The sequence below is a fragment of the Pomacea canaliculata genome, linkage group LG2 (genome assembly GCF_003073045.1).
Source record: "Pomacea canaliculata isolate SZHN2017 linkage group LG2, ASM307304v1, whole genome shotgun sequence".
Taxonomy (NCBI): domain Eukaryota; kingdom Metazoa; phylum Mollusca; class Gastropoda; order Architaenioglossa; family Ampullariidae; genus Pomacea; species Pomacea canaliculata.
In genome coordinates, this window is record NC_037591.1 from 12487404 (window position 1) to 12512823 (window position 25420).

General features: G+C 40.6%; 1 protein-coding gene and 1 long non-coding RNA gene across 2 annotated transcripts in view; one reads left to right on the top strand and one right to left on the bottom strand.

The window, feature by feature from the left end:
- Positions 1 to 1540: 1540 nt before the first annotated feature.
- LOC112557079 lies at positions 1541 to 8594 on the bottom strand. The gene is made up of 3 exons (XR_003097888.1): positions 7637 to 8594; positions 7190 to 7274; positions 1541 to 1785 (listed from the first exon to the last, which is right to left on the bottom strand). It is a non-coding gene; the product is annotated as an uncharacterized LOC112557079 (long non-coding RNA).
- A 5084-nt stretch (positions 8595 to 13678) lies between these two features.
- The window catches only part of LOC112557058 (mucin-4-like), a 31484-nt gene continuing 19742 nt past the window's right edge, over positions 13679 to 25420 (top strand). The window contains exons 1-16 of the mRNA XM_025226666.1: positions 13679 to 13829; positions 14292 to 14360; positions 14609 to 15952; positions 16472 to 16653; positions 16879 to 17029; positions 17773 to 17960; positions 18997 to 19162; positions 19723 to 19939; positions 20360 to 20490; positions 20777 to 20797; positions 21204 to 21325; positions 22155 to 22278; positions 22853 to 23007; positions 23320 to 23536; positions 23807 to 24057; positions 24915 to 25179. Coding sequence (XP_025082451.1) covers positions 13811 to 13829; positions 14292 to 14360; positions 14609 to 15952; positions 16472 to 16653; positions 16879 to 17029; positions 17773 to 17960; positions 18997 to 19162; positions 19723 to 19939; positions 20360 to 20490; positions 20777 to 20797; positions 21204 to 21325; positions 22155 to 22278; positions 22853 to 23007; positions 23320 to 23536; positions 23807 to 24057; positions 24915 to 25179 — 3622 coding nt within the window. The 5' untranslated portion in view covers positions 13679 to 13810. The remainder of the gene's footprint in view (positions 13830 to 14291; positions 14361 to 14608; positions 15953 to 16471; positions 16654 to 16878; positions 17030 to 17772; positions 17961 to 18996; positions 19163 to 19722; positions 19940 to 20359; positions 20491 to 20776; positions 20798 to 21203; positions 21326 to 22154; positions 22279 to 22852; positions 23008 to 23319; positions 23537 to 23806; positions 24058 to 24914; positions 25180 to 25420) is intronic.

Genomic DNA, 25420 nt, shown 5'->3' on the forward strand with positions numbered 1-25420 from the left:
GACCATGACCTGTCCCTAGTTCTAACCAATGTCTCAGAACAAGTCCAAGTGGTTGCCTGTGTTCCAGTTCGTGAGAAACATTTTCAGGCTGCGAAGCGTGTCCTGCGTTCTACGTGCTTACAAGCTTGTCTTCTCCCCACGACCCCCACGACCCCCACGACCCCCACTTCCTCCGTCTCCATCTTGGGAGTCCGCCTGTCGGTTTTGTTGTTCCGACCACACGGGAGACACTTCAGTAATTTAAGAAATATCAGTGACTGGGATTGTTCGGTGCTTGCACAATTAGAACACGCATCAAATCGTCAAGGAGATGAACAAACAAACAAACAAACAAAGTTTGCCAGGGAGACGAAGAAACAATGACAGACCTCTTCAAGCGTGACGCATTCCTCTACACTGGTTCTTTCAACATCATGCGAGTTTGACACACATAATTAGAGAAATAACGTGGGCGGGGGGAACTCGGCACCGGGATTGGTTCCCCGGATCTCCTCCACACAAAATATCTGGGGACCGTCAGATCTCTCCTACCGAAAGAGGCACCTCAGTCTCAGAATAAGGAAAGAAAGAGAGAAAGAGCAATAAAAGAGTGTAGGTGGGCACCTTGTGTCACAGAAAATCACACTCACGCCGTCCTCTGGACATTTGCGTGTTCTTTTCTTTAGTCGTCAACATTAAAACTACATCTGTCTCTTTGCACGTCCTGTACACATTTAATTGTGTTTGAAGAATATGGTAAAGTGCTCAATAAAAATATACGATAATTGTTTAAGAAAACTAATTGCTTATACACATAAAGAAAGTTACTAATTATTCAACAACTTTAATTATCAAATATTCCAGTAGGAAACTTTTTTCTCAGTTTTGTTGTTAACAGAAGACTACTTGATTTTGTTTGGTTTTTGTTTTTGACACAAGGTCATTTTTTTTTTACTTTCACACACGCTTAGTAATTTTTTTTACAAGATTGTTTGTTGTTTCCCTATTCTATCCCGAAATATTAAGGTCGTTTGAGAGTCGAGGGTGATTTTACTTTTCTTGACCAGGTGTTTTTTGTTTGTTTGCTTGTTTGTTTGTTTTTTCAGGCGGTTCACATTTACTCTCGCCGTCTTGATTTTTCTAACCCTCAGCAGTCATGTGCCCTGTCTAGACTGGAGAAAGGTGACTGTTTTCAAAGGGCATCGGACCGCCATGCCTGTGGATTACGACAACTTGGTTATTTGCTTCTGCTTTTTATGCAAAATGGTTGAAAGCAGACACTCATAAAATGTGGTACTGTCACAAATCCACTTGCAGCAAGCCCGATATCTGTCATACTCTACTCACGCACGTCTTTTAGGTTGATATGTTTGTGTTGGCCTCAGGCCATCTGACCTCGACAGACGATGACGATTCGCAAATAGCCAATCAGAAGCTGTCGCGTGAAAGTCGAGTCAAAGTTATTTCCATTTGTGGATTCACCTTCTGCAGTATTAAAATAATATATTTCTGGTAACCTCTTTCGTGTAAGACACGTTATACGAAGCATTCATTCAAATTAAATTGAACGACATTAGTAAGATCCAGAAGAACAAACAACACAAGAGCAATCAAATCAACACCAACTCATGCCGTGAACTCTCTCACAGACCAACAAAACCTATACAATAAACAAACGCAAAATTCCTTATCTGTAAAGGTAAAAGCCGTCCTCTAACTCTTTTCTGGATGTGAAGGAGTGAGGTGTTAGAAACTTCACTGTACACGGATCCTTCTGTAGATGAGGGTGGCGTCCATCTCCATTCCCTGAATTTAAAAAAACAACTACGTAATGCACAAACAAAGGTCGTAACGGGCAAAACAAATTTTCCTGATGTCAAAATACTGAACATTCCTGTCCTCTTCAGCATCCCAAGAAATAATTTATAGAAAAGTGTGAATACACTTTCTGTAACTTCACGATACGCACAAAGTATTGGACACACACCAACACAAATTGCTCTGCAGAAGAGACTGATGAAACAAAGGAGGGAGGTTTCTTGGTTATAAACAAAAACAGTTGAAATATCTAACAATCCCGACATTGCAAAAAAGAGTTACAGAGAAGCAGGTCTAGCTGCACCGGCTCGAATAAACTAATGATCAAGAAAACATCCATAGAGAACTGTCGTCTTTACGGATGGTTTGACAGAGAAAAAACTCCAGTCTAACAAATCCTGATGATGACACCAGTTACTTTTATCACCAACAACTAGATAAGAGCGAGTGAGCATTGCACGACTCAGAGCCGATCTCTGCTAGATAAAACATCACACGTGCACATCGGACATGGAGAAGCATCAAACTGCGGCGCCCCTCAGATAAAAGAACAGAATAATTTCAGCGAAAAATGTTCGTCCCACAAACACGTCTACACGGACTCAAGGTTTGGTTTTCACGTGAAGTCTTAAAAAACAAACTGGATAAACAGAAGAGAAAAAAAGTCCCATTCTATCTTGTTTTTATTGGTCTAGCGCGTGTAAATGGAAGTTTTAAACATTCTCTTTCTTAATTTTTTTTTATCCTTTTTTTATTTGTCTCCTTTTTGTAAGTCCCTTTTGAATATTTTTTCTAGCGTCTTTCTTGAAAAGCACACCTGTTTTTCTACAGGTAACTGAAGTGTAGTCTATTATTCATTCTAACTTGTGATAACTTGTCCCAAATTCCACCTTCAGACTTCATTTTGCAGCAGTCTTCAGGTCAAGGGCAAGGACCTTGTGCAAGGACCGGGCGTGCACCTGTCCCGTTACTCTGCGTGTCGTGACTGGCTTTGTGGGGCAACTGACTTCCTTGTTTGAGTTACCTGTAGTTAGGGTAACGACAGGTGTGTCAATGCAAGGTTTTCATGATGATTTCTATTACTTTGACAGTTACTTCAACAGAAGTAGAGCATTAAACCAGAATGATTCTTCCTTCCTAGTAAGCGTTTTTATTCTTACAGTACAACGCTTTTTTTCTAATAAGTTTCCCTACGGGACTGTTTCCTCAGATCTGGTTGACTAACTTCTTTCAACTGTTGAGATTAAGGCCCACAAACATCACCATGCACACAATAAAGCCAAACCCCAGATGTGAGGATTGTACTCTGTGTTTATTTTGTCAAAACTTCAGCTAGAGACATCTGGTGGCACGTGTTCATGAGGCGTGTCCGAGGACAATCTCCATATCATGTTTTTTCTCTTCTGTGCCTGCAGAGATTACTCTCAATAACCCTATTTGAGTTATTCATCTACAAATCAACATCATAATAACCCTACTGGAGTTTTTTCCTATACAATATAGTACCAGACATTTTTATGTCCTATGCTCATTATAAGCCTTTAAAGCAAATTTTTAAGTGCAATAAATTGTTCAGTTTATTATGCAGAAACAATTGCCAGCTCATTGATTCCTAGAGACTAAATGGTCCTTTGTGGACACGAGAGACTGGCGGCTATGAAATGTAAGCTGGTGTGTTCCTTGGGAATGGCGCTGGTGGCTTTTCGTGATCGCATTATCTGTTTTCCTTTAGATAATCGCCGAAAACAATCAATCCTTGCAAAAGCTATAAATAAGGTCTGTGTTCTTCATTGTACCGGTCTCATTACGCACGACTGCTCACCCGTAAAACTTGTTTACCAAAGCCGAGATTAGTGGAAATTAGGTTGGAGTGGGTATAGGAATAGGGTTACTCTTGTATGACCTAGTGGCACACTATTTATTAGTCTGTCTGTCTGTCTGTCTGTCTGTCTGTCTGTCTGTCTGTCTGTCTGTCTGTCTGTCTGTCTGTCTGTCTGTCTGTCTGTCTGTCTGTCCCTCCAGCCGTCCGTCTATCCTCTATGATTCTCTATCACATATGTCTATCATCTATTTCGCTTTATGTCATGAGTCTGTCTTTCTACATTCTATTTATCCTTTAATCATTGATTTGTCTATCACCTATTCAGTTTTATTTCTCATTTATTTCTATCACCTATTTATCCATCATTTTATTTATCGGCGTATAATTATTTATCGTTTTGCACAATATTCAGTTCCTTGTCTCTCATCTGTTTCTATTTTATCTAACAAATTTATTCATCCATCTATCATCTATTTTATCTTTATATATCTATAAAATCGGTCAATCTGATAGTCTATTATCTATTTATCTTTTATCTGTGTTCACCTGTCTGTCGTCTATTCTTTGCATGTTTGCTTGATAACTATGTATTATTTCTATCTATTCGTCCTCCCACCCAGGTCAGAATTACATCACTCATACATTTTTTTATCGTAGTGTAAAAATATGCTACCTACTATCATGATGGATGCCATAAACGAAAAAAAAATGCCAGTGTACACAATTAAAAGGCACAAAAGTAGTCTAGAATGGACAAAAAAAAAACAAACAAACAAAAAGGCATAATCAGACTTTAACAGTGTAAACATAGTATTCGAATAAACAAACTCCAATTTATTAACAGACAACTAGACGATTACCACTGTTAATATTTTCTAAGTGATCGAAAAGCAAGTTTCTTCCCAAGTGCAAAAGCAATGATGCGTATGAAACACTTGACTGATTCTTTATGCGAATACCTTTCAAAGAAAGTATGTCAACATTTCGGACTTTTACGGGTATCTTGTGACAGCGTTCATCTGCCTTGAAGTGTCATTGTTGTGGATAAATAGCCTATTGAGCTCTCGTGGTACGATTTTGGCTCAGACATGTTGACAGGTGAATGAAAGAAATGAAAACTGAGGCGATGCAAGTCAGCAAGATGAAACAGCAGGCACGGCGGTTCAAAACCCAAGACGATCAGACGACAAAGTTCCCAAAGGGTCGAGAAAATCAGTCTTGTAGATGTCAGAGTAAGAAAAAAGACCTTTTATCTGCAATGTAGTGCTCGTGTGCAAGATGGACGTACAAAGGTCGTTGTCGTCCATTTTAACGATCATGCAACACGTCAGCTTGTGATCGAGTGCTCTTGGCTACCTGGTGTTTATGGTTTTGTTTTCCTCTTCATGTTCGTGACAATACTCAATATAACCAACAGAAAATGATTTTTGAAGAAGCAAAGAATTGATAAGCCTTGACTTGCGAAATGAAAGTAGATCTCATGAACAAACCTGCTATTTCATCAAAGTTAATACATACACATATACACATACCAAAGTCATTACTTGTAAGATAAAGGCAAAATGTTATAAAACTAGTAGTATCCGGTAGAAGTAGTACATGTGTGAATAAAATACACCAGAAAAAAGCTTTTAAAGATGAATGGTATGGTTTGTTTGTTTGGTTTTTTTTATTTTGTTGTTGTTGTTGTTGTTGTTGTTGTTGTTTTTGTTGTTTTTATTTCTTTTTCTTTTTTTTTCTTTTTTTTTTTTTTTTTGTTGGGTTTTTTTTTGCTGCTTTTTTTTGGAGAGGGGAACGGGTGTTGAAAGAATCTACTGTCTTCATTCTATACCTAATAAAGGAAATTTGACACCTGCTATTCAGTCAGAAATCAGAACAACGGGTGGATCTATACGCTTCAGAAGCAAGTTTTGTAACGCTGTACGAACCTCAATGTCGTCAGCTATTTTGCCGGCAATACAAAGAGAACAAAAAGTATCATAAACATATAGCACAACCTAGTTAGACATCTGTCAGGTGCCATTTATTATCGAGGCAAGAATAAAAACTGTCTGCACGTGTTCATTGTTCATTGTTCGTTCACTCACAGCAGCCTAGTGCTGGAGCGTTACAAATACCCTGCACCATTACCATGTACCCGCAATAAAATCCACCCAGCTGCGCCTCTGAATTACTCTTTACGGCAAGTCTTCTTTCATTTCAGTTAGCTGGTAATTAATCAGTCAAACCGACGGCTCGACGAGAAACCCTAACGAAATACCTTTACACTTTAAAAAAAATCAAATTAGCGTGAAAAAATGTTTTTAAAAAGTTTTAAAAACAACCTCAAACAAAAACAAGAAGAATGACTGGGTTCCTAACGTGCTGTAATCACCAAGTGCTAGGAAGCAAGGCATATTGCTCGTTTGGATTCTGAAGTTATTTGCTTTTATTGTGGCAAATATAGGTAAAATTAACATTCTCAGAATAATTATACTTAGTTCTCATTGTCTTTGTTTTCATCTTTTTTTTTTTCTCTCCATTTTCCGTTCATTTGTTTTGTTTCTTTCGAAAATAGTATCTTCTTCCCTCAAAGTACTTGTGGACAGAGCTACCCGCATTTTTGTATATGTTACGTAGTCTTGTGTACGAATGTTTGGAGTTGTATTTATTCATTCTTTTCACTTTTTAGTTTTTTGTTTTCTTTATTTATAAAATGTTGTTTTAAATTTTCTTACTTTCTTTTTGTTATTTTCACCTATTTTATGTGTAGATGGTCCCTTAATCAGGTTGGATGCCATTAGCAACTGCGCTGAATTGTTTGTTTCGTCCCCAGTCAAAACCTTCATTGCATTATGGGTAGACGGGGGGGTGATAGAGTTTTCGAGCTGATTTTCCAATAATTGTCGTAAGTTGTGAAATGTCTGTACAACACTTCGTACTCTTTGTTGGACTGCTGTAACACTACCTCTGGCTTTGAGCGCCTAGTCCGGAGGTACCTGACACCCAATCCTAGCGGGGTACGTCTAACACACCCTGTCCCCGCCTCCCGCACTGTACCCGTGCTTCACGCGTCTTCGCGTTTGAATAACGAGGTAATGCAGGAATCCTGTCTAAATGAAGCTGGGCACTCTTTGACAAAAAAAAAAAAAAAAACTTACTCTGAAACTGGAAAAGAATGTCGCAATCTCATTGCATTATTCTGGGACTGACGCTCCAAACGTCGAGAACTACATGTGAATGCAAAATACTCAAAAATATACAAACAATGTAGAAGTAAATATTTTGTACACACATTAGATGATATCTACAGATATGATTCAAAGTCTACCAACGTGTACAAACCTTCTTCATTCTCGATAAAAAAGCATAGAAACCTTAGTATAAAATAAAAAGAAAGACCTAAAGATTCTTTCAGGTAACTCTGCAGTTACCTTCGAAGGAAACTCCAACATGAATCTGATCAGAAGAAATAAATAAAAACATCAAAATATTAATTAACAAACAAAATGATTAACCTATTTCATAAACATACATTAGGATATAAAATCCTAAGTCGTCCTTTTACGAAAAAAGATTTTCATTTCTTACACAGTCCTCTGTGAAACCTCCATCGTCAGGTTACAAGATCCAACAAAAGGAACTCAGACACCTCTCGAAGTACAGCGGGATCCGGCTTATGAATACACGGAATACACAAAGAAAAGGGAGAAATGCAATCTATTATGTGTCACATGCGTTCAGATTCTAATTACCTACACTACTAACTTAATATTCCATATTGACAATAATTCAAAAGCTTACACGCTCAGCAAGATTAAAAAATATGTAAAACTGACCCAGACTCACATCAACAGTTTACACGTGAATCATTTAAACTTTTTTCAGAACTCTGGTCAGGACTTCACAACATAGAACCCATGAAAACTGCCAGTTGTCTCGTCCCGGTCAAAAATCACTCTTTTTCTCAGCCGTAACCTTTACTTTTTTATACTCAATGGCGCTGTTACATCTGTAGTAAGACGAACGTACACTCACCTTTCATATGCACGACGTGTCACATACAACGCTCGACGAGCCCCCCGTAGATGAGGATGACGATAAAGAGATTTGTAGATGAATCGAGTGGAAGAGGCGCAAGTTCAGAGGAATGTCACTGAGAGAGTCATAAAGAAGATGGCGGATGAAGACCGTTGTTGTTGTTGTTTTTGTTTTTTTTTTTCCCGCTCACTTGTCCATTTTTAGAGCAAATGCTTTTTTCTTGTATATGACGTCTTTTTCTGCTTCAAGTGACGTGGAACAAATGACGCACACATTATATATGACGTCTTTTTCTGCTTTAAATGACGTGGAACGAATGACGCACACGAGACATCAGACACAAGACACCATTCGTACCAAGACCTACCTCAACTCACTACAATGACAAAGAAAACGCTCCAATGTATACAGCACTTACTTAACAGATTTTTATGTCAACCCCCCTGTAACTTCTGCTCTCATCGAATAGCTCTAATGACACTCGCTCTCACCATTTTCCCATCAAAGTAAAACGAACTTATTAAAATAAATGGCACTTAGACTGCCGGGACTATTTGTAGGAGTAAGCTCTGGTCAGTGAGACATGACAGCTACAGGGGCGCCAGAACTTTGCTAGAAAAATCTGCAGTTCAAAAGCATAGTTTACATAAATGCCTTAAGGGTGCTGGTACTTAATGACATAGTTGATGGTTAGTTAATGGTTGCGATGGACCGAGAAGGGCACCTGGCAAAGTCGTCAGGGGAGATAAACAAACAAACGTCGACTGGGACAGGAGGAGACAATGACAGACCTCTTCAAGCGTGACACACTTATATGCGCTGGTTCTTTCATCATCATGCGAATAAAGTGCACTTAATTAGACATAACGTGGGCGGGGGTTACCCGGTGCCGGGACTAGTTCCCTGGATTTACCCCACACAAACTATGTGAGGACCACTCGACCCCTCGTGCGCGCCTCCATCATAGAAAACGAAGAAAAGAAAGAGTAAGAAAAGAGTGTAGTCGGGCAACTCGTTACCAGACATAAACGGATCCAATATACTAGGTGTAACGTGTCTTTGTTGCATAGGATGAACAGAAAATGTAAAAGGTCGTAGAACGGAAAGGGAGAAAGACAAGATACCAGTGGATAAATACTAACAAACAATAATTTATACTCCAAAACTGTTCTTTCTACAAGAATACTTTAGTAATTCCAGACATCTAAACACAAACGTCTGCTCGTTAGTTTAACTAAATACCTCATTTTACAATCTCAATATCTTACTGTAATATCAGAAGCTGACTTGCCCCACCTCACCTCTCAGCTCTCCTCAACTTGCGTCACTTTTATCGCCGCATCTCTGCTCCTGTCTGTCCCCAGATTTTTTTTTTTTAATAAAAAGAGATCAAACCACGTGTTTTCCTCTGTTTTACATACAGAATACGGCTAGATTACCAGCATGCACACCTTCCACTATCTTATCTGACCAGTCCTGGCGGAGCCTTGGGTCACGTGGTTAATGAAAGTTTCACCTTATATGATTACGCACACCTCCTGATATGATGATAATAAGAAATCTTAGTTCCACGTTTACTAACTGTTTTTAACTGACATTATGTTGCATTTTGCCAAGCGAAGCAGACGTTTTGGATGGTAAAAAAAAAAGCAGAGGTCGTCCCCTAACCCTGTTTTTAATATCATCGTATCAGGGGATGTGCGTAACCATATAAGGCGAAACTTTCATTGACACTTCAAAGGATCCAGAATCACGCTGATCACCTCATCTGTAGACGATCTAGATGTGAACATATAACACCAATCATTGGCTCTCTTTACAGGTTGCCAGTCCCGAACAGTAAAGCTTCCAAACTTTCCACTCTGGCTTGTTCTGCTTGTTTCTGGCACTGGCCCTCGGCACCTTTCCGAACTCCTATCTATACTCTCCCTCGACCTCTTCGCTCATCTTCTGACACCAGGCTTTACACGAAGTAAGACAAAGAGTATGGACAGAGGTCTCTCTCCTACCAAGCCCTATCAAAGTACCCATCATCCTTCGTCGCTCTGATTCTCTTACCACCTTTAAGTCCAAACTTAAGACACATCTTTGCAGGGCGACTTCACTGTGACCCTGTCCTGACTCTGAGCGTGCATGACGTGTGTGTATTTACTTTGTGTATGAGCGGGTATTACTGTTGTAAAATGAGCGTATGTGTGTTATGTGAATAAGGGTGCATGGCTGTTGATGATTCAGTTTACTTCTGTATATCATTTCTGTAAAGCGCTCCGAGCAAGTAGTTTGAAAAAGCGCCATATGAATATTCATTATTAGGATTGTCTACCATCCAGCTTCTAGAAGAAAGTGAAAGTAAACTATTGCTCTGTCTGCCGAGACCAACGCTTAGCCTCTTGCGAAGTGATCCGCTGTTAGTCTCGGCGAGCCTAAACAATGAATGTAACTAAACCGGAAGCTTTGTACACACCTGCCTCGTTTTAGTAGTTAACTGGAAAAGTTTCATCTGCCAGCAGTCCAGTAATACAAGTTCGTGGTCAGTTGATGACTCGGAGTAAAACGCCAATCCCTTCCCCCGCACACACACCCACACTTGACCACCTTGAGTCCACTTCACTCATTCAGCCACTCCACTTTTTTCCTCCAAAGATTTGTGTAAAAAAAAATCAGAGACAGAAAAATCCCTCAGCAAGAGTGATGGCTGTTATTCTACTTGTTTTGCTCAGTCACCGGCAACAGACATAATAGTCTATTCAGTTCCCCGTCGATAGAAGGACCCTGTCCTACCCTGTAGGCTCTTTATGGGACGAGGTCCCCCACAAATGTGGAAAATCCGATAAAAACTCACATTCTCTCCTCCTCCACCCACACACACATACGCTTTGGACACATTATTATATTTAGTATTATGTTACATTATATAAAATCCAACACACGATTGAGATATATCACTATAATCGTAATTCGTATGTGAGGCAGTTTCGCACGTGTTTAACGCACAGAAACCTTTTAAAAAAATTAAATTTTCTAGTATTTTTATGCATGTATTTATGGTAATAAAAAATAATTTAAATTTATATTATATGTTTATACTTGTTAAACCTTTTCTTAATACATTTTAAAGTCCACGAGCCTTCTTCACGATCTTTCGCAACATGACCTGAAAATGATTTTCAGTGATAACAAACCCGCGAATAATAAAAGCAGTTGAAGTGGTGAGACCGACTGCACCTGTCCTCCCAGCTCAGGTAGTGTCGCAAGGAAAGTTACGTGAAGTGAGACGACAGTCTATTACACAGACCCCAGCGTCAGGTTACCGTGAAGCTGTCACACCTGAGTATCTCTGTTCAAAACTACTCATCCCCACGGTCTGTGTGTAGGCGCCTCTTTGTGTGTCCCACCCACAAGACAAAAGAAAAAGCGGGAGGTGACTGCTAATGCTCGTGTATAAATCAGCAAAATAGTTTTGTAAAATTGTAAGTGCTTCCTAAGGTTACAAATTGGAGTTTGAACTTGAGTTGTTGTTGACGACACCATAGGACCATGAGAAAGTTAAAAGAAAAAATGTTTAAATAAAGGAAAGGTTACAGCGATACCAAGGTCACATGACTTTATGAGTCGAAAAACCCTGGTAGATTTTTTTTTCGCTTTGTTTTGGCAGAAATGTCCCCTTTGTTTTATGATGTATCACTGGAATAAATAAACGTTTGAAATGAATATAATAACGAAGGTATCAATGAAACAACGCACAGCACCCGTGAAGTAGTCTAGAACAGTTTTCCCAGGTACGGTCACTATGACAACAACAAGGTACACCTGACACGAAGGATACGAGGTAAGAAAGTCACACACAGGTGGAAATGTACCGATTCAACTTTGGTTTTAGTGCGTAAAACACTCTTAGTGATGATTCATCTTCCAAAGGCAAGTAAGTGGTTCATCGTGACAATGATCATTATGTGGATTTCGCAGTGACCGAAATAAAAGACGATTTTGCTTGAACATTTGTCCAATGGTGGACCTGTAGGAGACGAAGCTTACAAAGTTGTGAGGAGTGTCAAGTGCAGGGACAAAACATCAAAGCTCAGAATCTCGACAAAGAAGCAAAGCACTAGTAATTGTCCCGCAAAATTTCTCTAAGATTCGATAGAAAGAATTTCCTCTCTCGCTCTCTGTGGGGGGTAGGGAGTGAGGATTGGTTAACGGGTGTGTAAGGGAGCAGGTGAGTGCGAGACACTATTCCCAAATAATACATTATCACTTTCATTATTAACAATTTCAATGTCGGTTTTGATAATTTCAATGAGTTAAAAATATTCCTTTTTTTCTATGCAAGAAAGGTATTAGTGCAGTGAGAAATGAAATGTTTAGCTGAGAAATAATATTGAAAGTACACTACAGGTTTGGGCCAGTCTGTCTTAATGTGGGAGCCTACTTGTGAGCAAGAGAAAATATCACTAACCACTCTTCTAGAGGGGGTCAAAAGGAACAATGAACGCTTTCTTTTGAAAAGGATCATTCCGCCTACATGAGTAAACTACTTGTGAACACTTACATCCGTACACACACACACACTATCGCATTTCCTCTCTAACACACGCAGCAACAAACAACGCACGCATACACACGATTATTCACACACAAGAGATTTCGGAAAAAGGCAACCAAAAAAAGTCGCTTTCATAGACATTTTTCCCGCCCGAGATGAACAAGATTTAGCTTGTTCACAGACGGAGAGAGAGAGGTAGGGTGAGGTGGAGCAAGTTTATACAATACAAACTCGATCTTCTCACACGACCCTTCGAAAAGCTCCCTGGTGATATCCGGGTGGAGACGTGAGAACCGACGAAGGTCGGGTGGAGTCAAGCTGACTTTTCCCTGACAGGGAGACTGTTTCACTTTCGTTTTCAGTAAAATCAGCTGCAGTTCCTGGAAAACGTGCTTTCCCCACAAACGGCAGCAGCTGCTGATGAACATGCGACAGGAGCGACATCAGATGTGCAAACTGTGCACCTGACCAGGGCCGCCATACCCCAGGGGCCGCCATGCCGATATATATATTAAATATAAAACAGAAAGAGAAAATAAAGACGAAGTTTACTGCAATGTCTCCAAAAAACCCTGTGTTTCTTGTTAATGAGTCCACTGTGTTTACTAATGTTACTGGTCTAGAGCCGCACCCACCTGCAAACATTCTGTATGTGTATTAACAAAATAATCCTTGGATGTAAGTTAAGTAATTAACAGAGAGAGAGAGAGAGAGAGAGAAATGGAAAAGGGAAAAAATGCAAAAAAAATAAAGTAAGAAATAGAATTATAAAAAGCATATAGCTACAATAACAAGTTTGATTCTGTTAGGTGTAGTCAATCGCAGAAGAAGAGAAAGTTCAACGTTTCGTAAACAATTGATATATATAAACCGTAAAAATGAATTTGTATTTTCTTCATTTAATTTTAAAATATTTTCGTCTGTACCTTAACGTGTTCGACTTAAGATAGCTTCTGGTATCTCTGCCAGATTAAATCCTGAGTGCAGAATGTCAATCGAGTTTCTTACTAAGGTGGAGATGAGGTCAAGTGAGGTTGCAACAAAAGTTGATGTCTGGAAACCCGGGTCTCCATAGCTTCTCTTACTCAGCTGCTCACCCTGGTGGGCTGAACGAATGTTTCTGTGTGGAACTGTCATCCCGTTTCAAAAATCTCATATACTTACTAAGCCAGCAGGTATTCGGGGTAAGGAGTGGATGTGCGGGTGCGGGTGCGGGTGGAAGCTACCCGTAAAGGACAAGCACGGAGACCGCTTTCTTGTCTTGCAAAAAGCTAACGGGCCCTGCGGAACAAAGGAATTAACGGGTAGTTGCAGGGGGTGGCTGACATTAAGGGTGGTTTCCATGTGCGCTTGCACAACTTCGATCGTCCTGCAATGCAAGCAGCACCCGCAGCGATTCGTGACCGACCTTCTGACAGCTCTGGTATCCCAGGCAACGACCAATCAAAACACGCAGGTTCTTGACAGCGCATGCGCATGGGCAAGCATGGGAGGGTTTTGGCTACGCACGCGCACACACAACGAATAAAGTACTTTACCTGTTAATCCCGGTGTAATACCTGCAAACATTTGGGGAGCCGCCTGCGACAAAAGAACATCGTCGCCTCATCACTGGAAAGACTGACAACATGCGGAACGTCTTCAAAGGTGGGTACCGACACTTACTCTGTTGTTTTTCTCTATATTCATTTGTGTCTCTAGGTCTAGATCAATGTATACTTGTATAAATAAGAAAACACTGTCAAAATATTAATAAACATTCATTTTATATACATAAACACCTATTTTAAAATATATACATTATAATTACTCGGTTACTACTGGTGGTGTGTTAATCTGTTTGGAACAAGGTCGCACTCAATATTCTGGAAGTAAATGGACTTATTCACATTACTGTTTATTCACCAGCTTCTCTATAGTTATGCTTTTTTATCCTCACACACTCACTCACTCTTTCTATCTCTCTCTCTCTTTCTCACTCTCATACACACACACGCACGCAAGGACGTACGTGCATACGCAGTGTAAGCATACAAAATAACTATTTAGACTACTCACATCCATTTCCAAGCATCTTTTGCCAGCAATCATGTGTCTGCTTGTTGTCAGGTGGCGGCGCAACAAGATGGCGGCCCGGGTGCTTCATTTTGCTGGCTTACCTCCTGACCTCCGCACAAGGTGCTACTAATTAGAAACTGTTTGTGTAGCTTTAATCGGCCATTTAACTTGATTAATATAACCCGTGTATCTATAAGTGTGTGTTAATGTAATGATTATGACAATGAGGAAATGTGGTTTGTTCGTTCTCTTTCTTCGTCTGTCTTCTTAAGCAATACTGTCTATCCACACATAAACAGCTTTTTACTGAATATTCACGTACAGTGTTTTTCTAAGTGAGTAATCAAAAATGAAATTATCTCGTGCAGCTACGACGACTACCTACACAGATGACTCGTCTACTACCACACCAGAGCAGGTGTACACTTCAAGTGTTTCTGACAGCATGGCTGACACCGTCACCTACAGCCAGCATGACAGCACCTCAGACAACAGTCTGTACACCGTGGACAACAGCATGTCAACCGATTCATCGTCAGATGTGTACACAGGAAGAGTCTCTGAAGTCTCTGATCAAACGAGTTCAGTAGCACTCGCCAGTGACTACACGACAGGAAGTGACGCGAGCACGATGTCTGGAGGGTCCAGCACGATGACAGCTGCAGCCGACACCTCATCAGCTGACCCCAGCGCGACAACCGCAGGCTTCGTCACAACAACCTCAGGCGCTGGAACATCAGTTGCACAGTCCAGCACGACTGCTGGGTCCGGCATAACAACTACGGCATCGGGCACCTTAGCAGCAGAGTCCGCCTCCACAACTGCAGGGTCTGGCACGACAACTGCAGGGTCTGTGACTACAGCTGCAGGCTCCAGCACGACAACTGCAGGGTCTGGGACTACAGCTGCAGGCTCCAGCACGACAACTGCAGGGTCTGGGACTTCTGCGGCAACTACAGGGTCCGCCACGGCAACTACAGGGTCCGCCACGGCAACTACAGGGTCTGGAACAGCAACTGCAGGTTCCGACACAACAACTACAGGGACTGGAACGACAACCACAGGGCCCACCACGACATCTTCAGGGTCCGCCACGACAACTACAGGGACTGGAACGACAACTACAGGGACTGGAACGACAACTACAGGGACTGGAACGACAACCACAGGGACTGGAACGACAACTACAGGGACTGGAACGACAACTACAGGGACTGGAACGACAACCACAGGGACTGGAACGACAACCACAGGGACTGGAACGACAACTACAGGGACTGGAACGACAACCACAGGGACTGGAACGACAACTATAGGGTCTGGAACAACAACATCAGGGTCTGTAGTGAGCACCATCAGCGGCGCGACATACACGACGAACAGCGCCGCAACAGCATCCACGGGGACGTCATCCAATGGCACATCCGCCACCGGGGCCAGCTCCACCGCTGGTACAGCTACAGTTGGCACAGCGACTTCAAACACCTCCTCTACACTCAACACCAGCGCCACTGCTGCGACCACTGCAGTGTATTCCAACACTAGTCTCAACAGCAGCACCAGCACCAACATCAGCATCAGCACTAGCCCCAGCACCATACCTAGCAATCTCACAACAGGTGCCGTTTCCACAACAAGCATCCCACCCAGCACCACCACCAGCACCACGAGAACCACCACCACAACCAGGACAACTACTCCACCGGCTAACGGTAAGTTTTTTTTTAATTACTAGTGATAACTATCCATATCACTTGTTCTAATACCCATTCTCATTGCTTCTAATACATTCTAACTGATTTAATATCTACTTCTAATACGTATTCTGATTGTTTCTCATACCCTATTGTTATTGTTTGTATTAACTATTCTTTTTTTAACACGTAATTCTAAACACTTCTACTGACTTGTCTACTGCTCACGCCATTCTAATAACTTTTAATATCTAATTTAATTATTTTAATATTAACTCTAACTTCTTAGTGTCGTGCCAGGTCACATGAACAGACCAGGTCATGTCGCTTGGCTGTTGCAAGTAAAGGTTCCTGGTGTCAGTCTCTCTAAAGAATAAGTTATCCGCTCCCTAACTGGACCATCTATGAGAAATATGCTTCGCCACATGGGCATCAAAGGATGTGAGCTGTCGGGATTGAAATCCGCTCTTTTAATCACTAAGCTGCCTTCGCTTCTGCTTTTACATTGCAGTGATCCCGTGTTTCTGTTTATTTTAGCATGTGGTGGGTCGCTGTCAGGCAATGGAGGGGTTATCTCGTCACCCAGCTACCCGAGCATCTACCCAAATAACAAGGATTGTACTTGGAACTTGGTCGGTAATGCTGGCGAGCGCATTCGGCTATCGTTTGTGACCTTCGATCTCCAAGACAACTTCGTCTGCTCCAACGACTACTTGGAGGTGAATGAAGTTGTGAATATCGTCCTACGATTAGACAGGTCAAATGAGATATTTCCCTTTGCTAAATCGAAATGCTTTCAATACTATTGAATGTTTTTTGAATAAAAGGATTTATTTTCTCCCCTTCCCCACCCCCCCACCCCCCCCCCACACACACAGGCATAAGCAGATATGAATACATAATATTAGCCTCGTTTTAGCCGTGTGTCATTACTTCTGCAACAGATTTATGACGATCAAACGGGCTGGAGAATGGACAGAGTATGCGGCTCAGCAATCCCATTGGACTTGACCACCACCTCCAACCGTATGCGCGTGGTCTTCCACAGCGATTCCTCCGTAGCCTACACTGGCTTCAACGCAACCTGGAAATCTAGTTCGTATTTGTAAAACTCTTCTTTCTCATTTTTTTCTTCTTTAATTTTTTTTTCTTTCATCATAACTACGTCTTCTCCTGTATGTTTCTTATGTTGTTTCTTTCATTAATTCTTTCTTTCCTTCTTTTTTTTATATCCTTCATTTGTGCACACCAGTCAAGGATGTTAGAAAACCTGAAATCTTTGTCTATTGCCCACTATTGTCGCTGTTGAACATTAATTCTAGTGCCAGAGTGCTGCTATAGTTTCCGGAAGCCATTCTACTCTATATGTGTGTAAAATGAATTTTGGGACAAACGAAGAAGTGAGAAGTAAGGTTAAACCAGGGGTCTCAAACACGCGGCCCGCGGGCCGAATGCGGCCCGCGAAACATTTTTGTGCGGCCCTCGGCCACGTCCGCGGTGTATATGTATGTTGTGCTTGGTGATTAACTCCCGCAGTGAAAATTACCCCCGTTATTAGTGACAGAGACAACGTCAACTTATTTTAATAAACTAAACTGCCTGTGCATGTAATAAACTACACTAAATGTAATTAATAATTATAAAAACTTTATTTTAGCATTTAACTGCAGTGACAGTAGTGTTCGTAAAATTTAATGAAAAACATTTTCTTTTCGTGGTGCGGCCCGCTGACTGGCTGTTACTTTCCACTGCGGCCCACATGCTAATATGAGTTTGAGACCCCTGGGTTAAACAATACTTATTCTTGTGTATCAACACAATGTGTTTTCTGCTCACAGTATGTGAAACTAGCTACAACTCGTGGTCCTGGAGTGGAAGCCTGGAGTCACCAACTAACAGCAATTCAATGAAGAAGGAGTGCTCCTACATCATTGACCTTCCCTGGCAGGTGTACGTTGTTCAGCTGACTTTCAACACCTTCAACGTCGGCGTCACCAGTGGCAGCTGCACCACCGACTACGTTGAGGTTTGTTTGAACCTTAGAGCTGCAGCATGCTGTGCTATAGTTACTGTCAAACGCTCTTTCTTGAAATAAAAATGTCATGAGACCCAGCCGCAAATGAGAAATAGCATGTCGGAGCACGATCGGGTCTGAAAACCTTAAATTTATTTTTTTTTTTTCCATCCACGAACCGCTAACAGAGATATGTATATGTTTTATCCACGATCATTCCGTTATTTTATTTATATAAAAGAATGAACTGCTAGACAACATGCAGGATGTTTTAACCCTCGAGACAGGCTAACGTGGTATGTAATGTCAGAGCTGTGCCTACCTAAACATAGCTCCTAACAACCTTTCCCATAATGCTAGTCCTTTTTCACACCCTTCCTTTTGTAATATCGTGTTACTCTCAGATCTGGTTTTTGTTATTTTATTCCTCTTTGTGTTTTCTATATTTTATTCTTCGCTAGTGCGGATGTTTATTCTTTTATACTTCATATGTTATTTGTTTTCCTGTCCCTCGTATGCTGTCCGTGTTTCGTTCTTTTTCTTAGGCGCTAAGACCATACTCCTTAGGAGTGTGAGTACGCATTTACAAATTTTGCATTATTATTATTATTATTATTATTATTATTATTATTATTATTATTATTATTATTATTATTATTATTATTATTATTATTATTATTATTATTAAGTTTGATTCCCCCACCACTCATCGACCAGTACAGCTAGTCATTAGTTGGTATCAGTTAAGGGATAATTTATGATATATGCAGTTTTCTTTCTTTTAATCTGAATGCAGGTGACCAGTGAGCAAAAAGAAGTATTGTAGAGCCCGTACTGCAAGAACAGCAACAGCTGAACACCCGACAAAACAAAAAACTGATTTGTTGAAACTATAGCTGATATGTCATAGTTTACTTATTAAATAGCAAGCAAAAACACAAAAAAATCCCACACACAAAAATAGCACACTTTGTAAGGAGGTATATTCATTCAGCAAAGCATAAAAAAATTTCCAAAAATTTACATCAGTTTTTCTTTTTACCTTCAGGTCCGAGATGGAGCCGTGAAAGAAGCTCCGTTAATGGGTCGTTTCTGTAACAACACCTTGCCTCCAGTGCTGACATCCTCATCGAGTTCAATGTGGGTCACGTTTGTCTCGAGCGGAGCCTCAACGAACAGGGGGTTCACCGCGTCCTACATCTGGGCTACACCTAGTAAGAACAAATCTGTCAGTCTGCTTAGTTGTCTGCTTAGCATACCTTCGGACGATGTGTTTATCTCTCAGGGCGACCGTTTGTCTGTCTGTCGCTTTCGTCACTTTTCTGTCCATCATTTCAGCAACATTACTGTCTGTCTGAGTAAGAAGCTAATTTATAGAAAGCCATCAATTTTAGATGAGCGTTTGTAAAATACATCCAGTAAAATGCCAACGAGGTTACAGGGAAAGAACTCTTTCCGTTATAACGGAGTAAATTTTACATCGGTTGTCTCCCATAGATTGTTTTGCGGGTTAAGCCTCGCGGTCAGAGGTTTTCAAAGAGCACAATCTGAAACTCCCTTTTAGCATAAAACATCCAGGGTATTGCTGTGAACTTTCAAAAAAGCAAGGGCAGAAAAGTCAGACCAATTTTTTTTTTCGGTAGTGGAAATAGTCCGTGAAAGAAAAGTGAAGAAAGGAACTTCGAATTTGGAATAAACCTATAAATCTGCACTTGTCTATGATTGAGTTCAAATAATCTATTCTGCCTTTAACACTTTTTGATTGTTTTCACAGGATGTGCGCCTCAGAACCTGACAGACAGGACAGGAACAGTTAAGTCCCTACTGTATCCCAATAACTATCCTAATGTAGCAGACTGCTCGTGGACAATCACGGGGAACACAGGAGACCTTATTGAATTGAGCTTCAGCACATTCCAGCTTGAGGGGCCGGGCTACTGGTGTCCATGGGACTGGGTCAGCGTTTCTGATGGCAACAACCTTATTGGCACGTGAGTGTCTTTCCCCATCATTATCATCATCATCATCATCATCATCATTATTACAACAGAGATGAGCATTTGCAAATGAAGGAGAGACACTGAGGCATAAACAAAGAAGAATCGTTTTTCTTAAACAGGGTTTATTACTTTTCAGATGCTGTCTAATAAGTTAGATATTTGTCAAAATGTTTAGAGGGAAACGACAGCAATGATATTTATGTGGTAGAGACTGACGCTTCATTCTAATGTCAACAAGAGAAGACGGAGCAGAGAAGAATATGTAACTTACCGTCTTCAACAAGGAACTGTACAAAACTGCCAACATAGCATCGTCCACTGCTTCTGTGGAAGGACAGAAAAGGGGACAAAATACTTCACGTCTAAAATAGTTTATTTACTTTAAAGTAGTTTCCCTTTGTTTGTTTCTAGTTACTGCGGAGCCAACATTCCGCAAACAATCACGACAGAGAGCAACATCATGAAAATTTCCTTCCGGTCTGACTACAGTGTCACCTTCCAAGGATTCCTGGCATATTACAGAATCTACAATCCTTCATCAGGTACCACAGTCTTCCTCAAATGTCTAAGTATTGTAAATATGTAAAACTGTTTTTAAATAATTATTGCTAATGAGCTGAAATTTTAAAACTCGCAAGACCAAATACCAGAACGTATGTGTGTGTGTGTCTGTGGAATAAGTAAACAGCTTATACAGAAATGTTTTATTTAGTATATAATGCTTTAATTTGTGCGTTTACCTGTTTTATGCTTTAGAATAATGACATAAGCTTTTTGTACGAAAGGAAGACAAAAGTTTCTCACAACATTTTCTATTTTGATTTACAGATGAACAAAAAAGACAGTATGGTAAGTACGTGTAATGATTTAAGTAGACAAAAGATTTAATTTTCGTCAAAGCTTCATGAGCTGCATATTTTTTTTTAAAGGTCGATTAATGAAGGATGCACTGCTTCTCTATTTATCATCTCGTTTATATTTTAAAAGAGGTGAAACGATTATACCAAAGGCAACTAATTTGATCAAGTGTAATAATAAAAAGTTTGAGAAGTTTTTCTTGCAGCCACCTAATTGTTAATAAATTATTTGAACTCATAAGCAATAACTACTTCATAACAGTCTTGTGCCTACCCGGCAATATCAGTCTGACAGGCAAAGATCTGGTTTGATGATGGCTACCACCGCCATAAAATATCAGTATAATTACTGTAATTGTAATTATTGTAAAAATATCGAAGATTTATTTTTATTTCAGATCTGTATCCTTTCGGTGGCACAAATGGCGACAACATAGTCGCGAGCAGACTAGACCATAGTGTGGAAGTGTACATCAAGACCGGCTTTCCGGTCCAAAACACCCTTCAGAGATACGCATACGTAAGTACACTGCCAGATGCCGCAGTTGAGGCAGGCTTACCTGTGTATTTCCTACCTGGAGAAGTAGTGTCACGTGCACGTCACTTCCTGAATGAAGTATTAGCGGCGCGCTTTGTTCATAACGGGAAAAAGCTGGGTTAGTTCATTTCATAGCAACAATTGTTCATTTCCCTAACCTTTTTCTAGTCATGATTTTTTCAAAAAGTGGAAAAATTACTGATGTCTCACACGGCGTTTCAGGGGAGAGAGTAAAACAAAAATCGTTGCTATTCACGCTGCATGAGTTGTCTCCCTTCAGCACTTTTCGTAAGCTCGTCTCCATTTGTTTACAGCAGTCTGCTGGATTCTGTTGTCGCTGCATCGTAGTGCTGTAGTCACAGCATCAGACGGTGTTATCGAAACAACAACAGACAACACTAGAAAATCCAGTCAAAAACATTTTTAAAAGTTTTAATGAGGGAGGCCCGAATTTGAGAAATTCCATAATTATTCTGATTTTACCTTCGTCCCTCTTCTTGTTGTCCTGTCGTTTACAAACTAACAAGGACACAGATTATATTTAATTGAACACGCACACACACCGAGAGAATAAGAGACATAAATGTTTGTGGAAAGACTTGTACTTGTGGGAAAAACACTGGCATCTTGTAAGTAAAGAGGGTTTTTGTGGGTTAAGTCTACAAGTCAGCTGCTATAGGTAAATATTTGTTCAACGGGTTATTATGTGAATTTAAAGGTGTTTAAAATAAAGTCGAAGGTGATTTAGCAAACTTTTGGTTTCTGCACTATAGACGAAGGATGACTCAGAAAGATTCTGTTTTGTTTTCAGATAAGCACCAACGGGCTGGTTAGTTTTGGAGATAATGACAAAGGGAAAAGTCTGAAATTTAAGCCTAGAAAATTGCAGGTCTCACCATTTCACTCGGATATCGACTCGACGGTGGCTGGCAGTTGTAAGTTATTCAGTAGTATAGATTTATTAATGACAGACAGACTGTCGTGTTATGCAATCGGGTATTCGCTCTCACAAGCACGCTCACAGTCACATACACACGACAAGCACTCACGCACCCGACGCGCGCCAGCTCTCTCCCCCAAACAGAATAAATAACTCCATACACTAACCATCTTCCCTCCACCCGCATCTCCACCACCTCTGCAGCAGGCTACACGTGACAAGAAAGACAGACATTTTAGAAAGTACAGAGGAAAATAGAGGCAGTCAGATAGACAGGCAGAAGACAGATATCAAGACAGATGAAGACAAATAAATGTTGAGTCCGTAAAGAGTCATTTTATCTTGTCACCTTAGACTGTCATTATTTTTGTAATCAGCAATTCCAACACAATAATATTGCACATCTGTAGTTTATAGGAAACCGGCGTATATATGGCACTCATTTTTTTTTAAACTCATTGTCTAAAAGCAGAGTCTGGTCTCTTATCTCTCCGTTAGAGGAAACAATCTTTGTCGTTCTAGTTCCTGTGCTGTAGGCATGCCTTATGATGTTGTTCATTTCTGTTTAGATGTCTCTTATCGTCTGTATACAAACAACGCCACCATCCTAAACACTGCAAGCGCACAGGTGAGGGAGTTCACACATTACAAGGACTACAAAGCCAGCTTGGTTCTTGTCGTCACGTGGTATCGGGTGGCGCATAAATCCAGCAAAAATCCCAGCGTATGTACATATTTTGAAAATAATTATTTATGCATTAATAATGTATTTGATTAACCTAAAAAATTTTTTGCAATCTTCCGTATTTAAATGGCCAACAAACGCTTTCTTAAATACTGTTATTGCCATTTGACATAGTAAGTAATCTCAGAAATAAGTTTTTTTTGACTGAAAATTAAGCTAAAGCTAAGAGACATAAGGTTTCCCCTCTGTTATCCGCGTGTATTCCTATCATGGGAATTTCATTTACAGTATATAAGTATGAAGGAAGAAAGATGTTTAAAAAGCTTTTAACGATTGTGCCGTGTGTTTCAGTCAGAACGAGCCACTTTCCAGCTGGCTTTGATCTCCAACGGCAGACTGTCGTTCGCCATCATAACCTGGCAGTGGAACCAGATGAAATGGAACTACATGAAGTCTGAACCTCTGATCATTGGCTTTTCCAACGGCCAGGAAGATCAGGCTATCTTGTCCGAGTACTCCGATACCAGTATCGGCTTCAAAAAGATGGACAAGATCATCGGCAACACAGGTAACATCAAAAATATGCACCAGGCTTCAGGAGTAGGTCTCGCACAGAACTCATGTTCATATCAAACACCCATCTCACAACGTATCTGACAAACATGTTGATCATCAAATCTGATTCATCTTAACGAATGTCTGAGCTGCATTTGTTAAGTAGTAGGAGAAAAAAAACTTTAAGTATTACATTCTAACAGGTCCAGAAAGCTCTCTTTGCTAAAGGAAGGATTGAAAGCAGGAGAAGCCGATGGTTGGTAATGGCCGGTTCCTCTTGCAGGTCGCTACGGGATGCAGATTTACGCAGTTGGAGACAAGTACAGTCCAGACCAGGTCTGTCAGGACTGGTACGACCGCAACCTGCCCATGAACGCCGTTCGCCAGAGGGGTTTCGATCGTCTGCCCGACTGCCCTTGCAGCTTGTGGATGATGTGGGGCAACTGGGCGTGGTCTCGATGGCTAGATGACTACACAGGCATCTGCTACCGAATGACACTGGGCGACTCCCGATCCGTGTACCCGTATGGAAAGGTAAACTTGTAAACTTTGAACTCCGTTACTGAGTAGGTCCAAAAGGGGATTAATTGAATAATTTATGGATGTATTAACTGCTGAAATTCGCGACATGGCTCATCGTGAGAACCAGAAATCACCAGACTTGAAAGAGCTTTATACTCCTGTTTCTTGATTACAATGGAGTGTTTTCAAATACTGTTGCTAGTCATCGAAATCAAGCAGTATACTCTGTGAAACATTAAAGTATCTTATAATTCTTGCTAATTTATTCAAAAATAAATTTACCTAGTGATATAAATTTGTGAACATTTTGCTGAAAAATGAAAATGGTTGTATAATTAAAAGTTATAAAAAGTTATAATTAAATGTATACTAATACCTCCCCCTGGCCTCTCATGTCGGTAAGTCTTGGAGGAAAGTCGTTTCATTCTCAAATTCGGCCAGTTTTATTTTATGGCATAGAAGTCTGGAGCCTGTAGGCTGGGATAGATACATTTAAAAGAATCCACAAGTTTGCAATGACAAAATTTGAGGTGCATCTATATGATTACTTAATAAGATGAATAAAATCTTTTGTGTGTCAGCAAGTTTGTCTCAAATATTTTCCATTTATCCATAAAAATGCTTCCCAGATATGCGTGCAAAATGGTGAATGGTGATCTCTGTGGTCAGCCACTGCTAGTAGCTGGTTGCTTCCAAAACCACTCCCTATAAATCTTCTTGTCCCATAAACTTTATCACTTGAAGGTAGAAAAGATTGCAAAAACCGATCTGAATCACGGAAACCTCAACCATTACAAAATAGAAAAAAAGACTGTAAAGAATATAAACCAATTAGAAGCCTTAAATTGCTTACTCTGCATAATCTGCAGGAATGCTGCTATACCTACATCCCATGGTGGTGGTGGTGGTGGTGGTGGAGTTTTCCCTGGGGTCAGTATATCTCTGGTGGTCGCAACGCCGGCGCGGCCATGGCCTACAACCCCGCCTACTGGTCCCTGACCGCCGACTACCAGAAGGAGGACAAAGATTCCCACGACGTCTGCTGCTACCAAACGACATCTTCCGAGTACTGCGACATGTACTACAGCCTCCGGCCAGTGGGCGAGTGCACTACGAGAATCCCTTTCAGGTTCTGTAAGTAGCTTGTGCTTGCCAGCGATAGTCTTTACACCATGCCGATGTTGGCCAGGAACATGACATTTACTTGACAGTCACAGTACTATTTTTTTCATTTGATTCTTACTTTGATATTTATGTTTTATCGTTTATTACTATGAAGTACGCACTAAGCTACATTCCTGGGACTTGATAATGTACTTACTGAAAGAAATGGTGCAGCTGCTGCTACTGATGATGATGATATTATTATTATTAT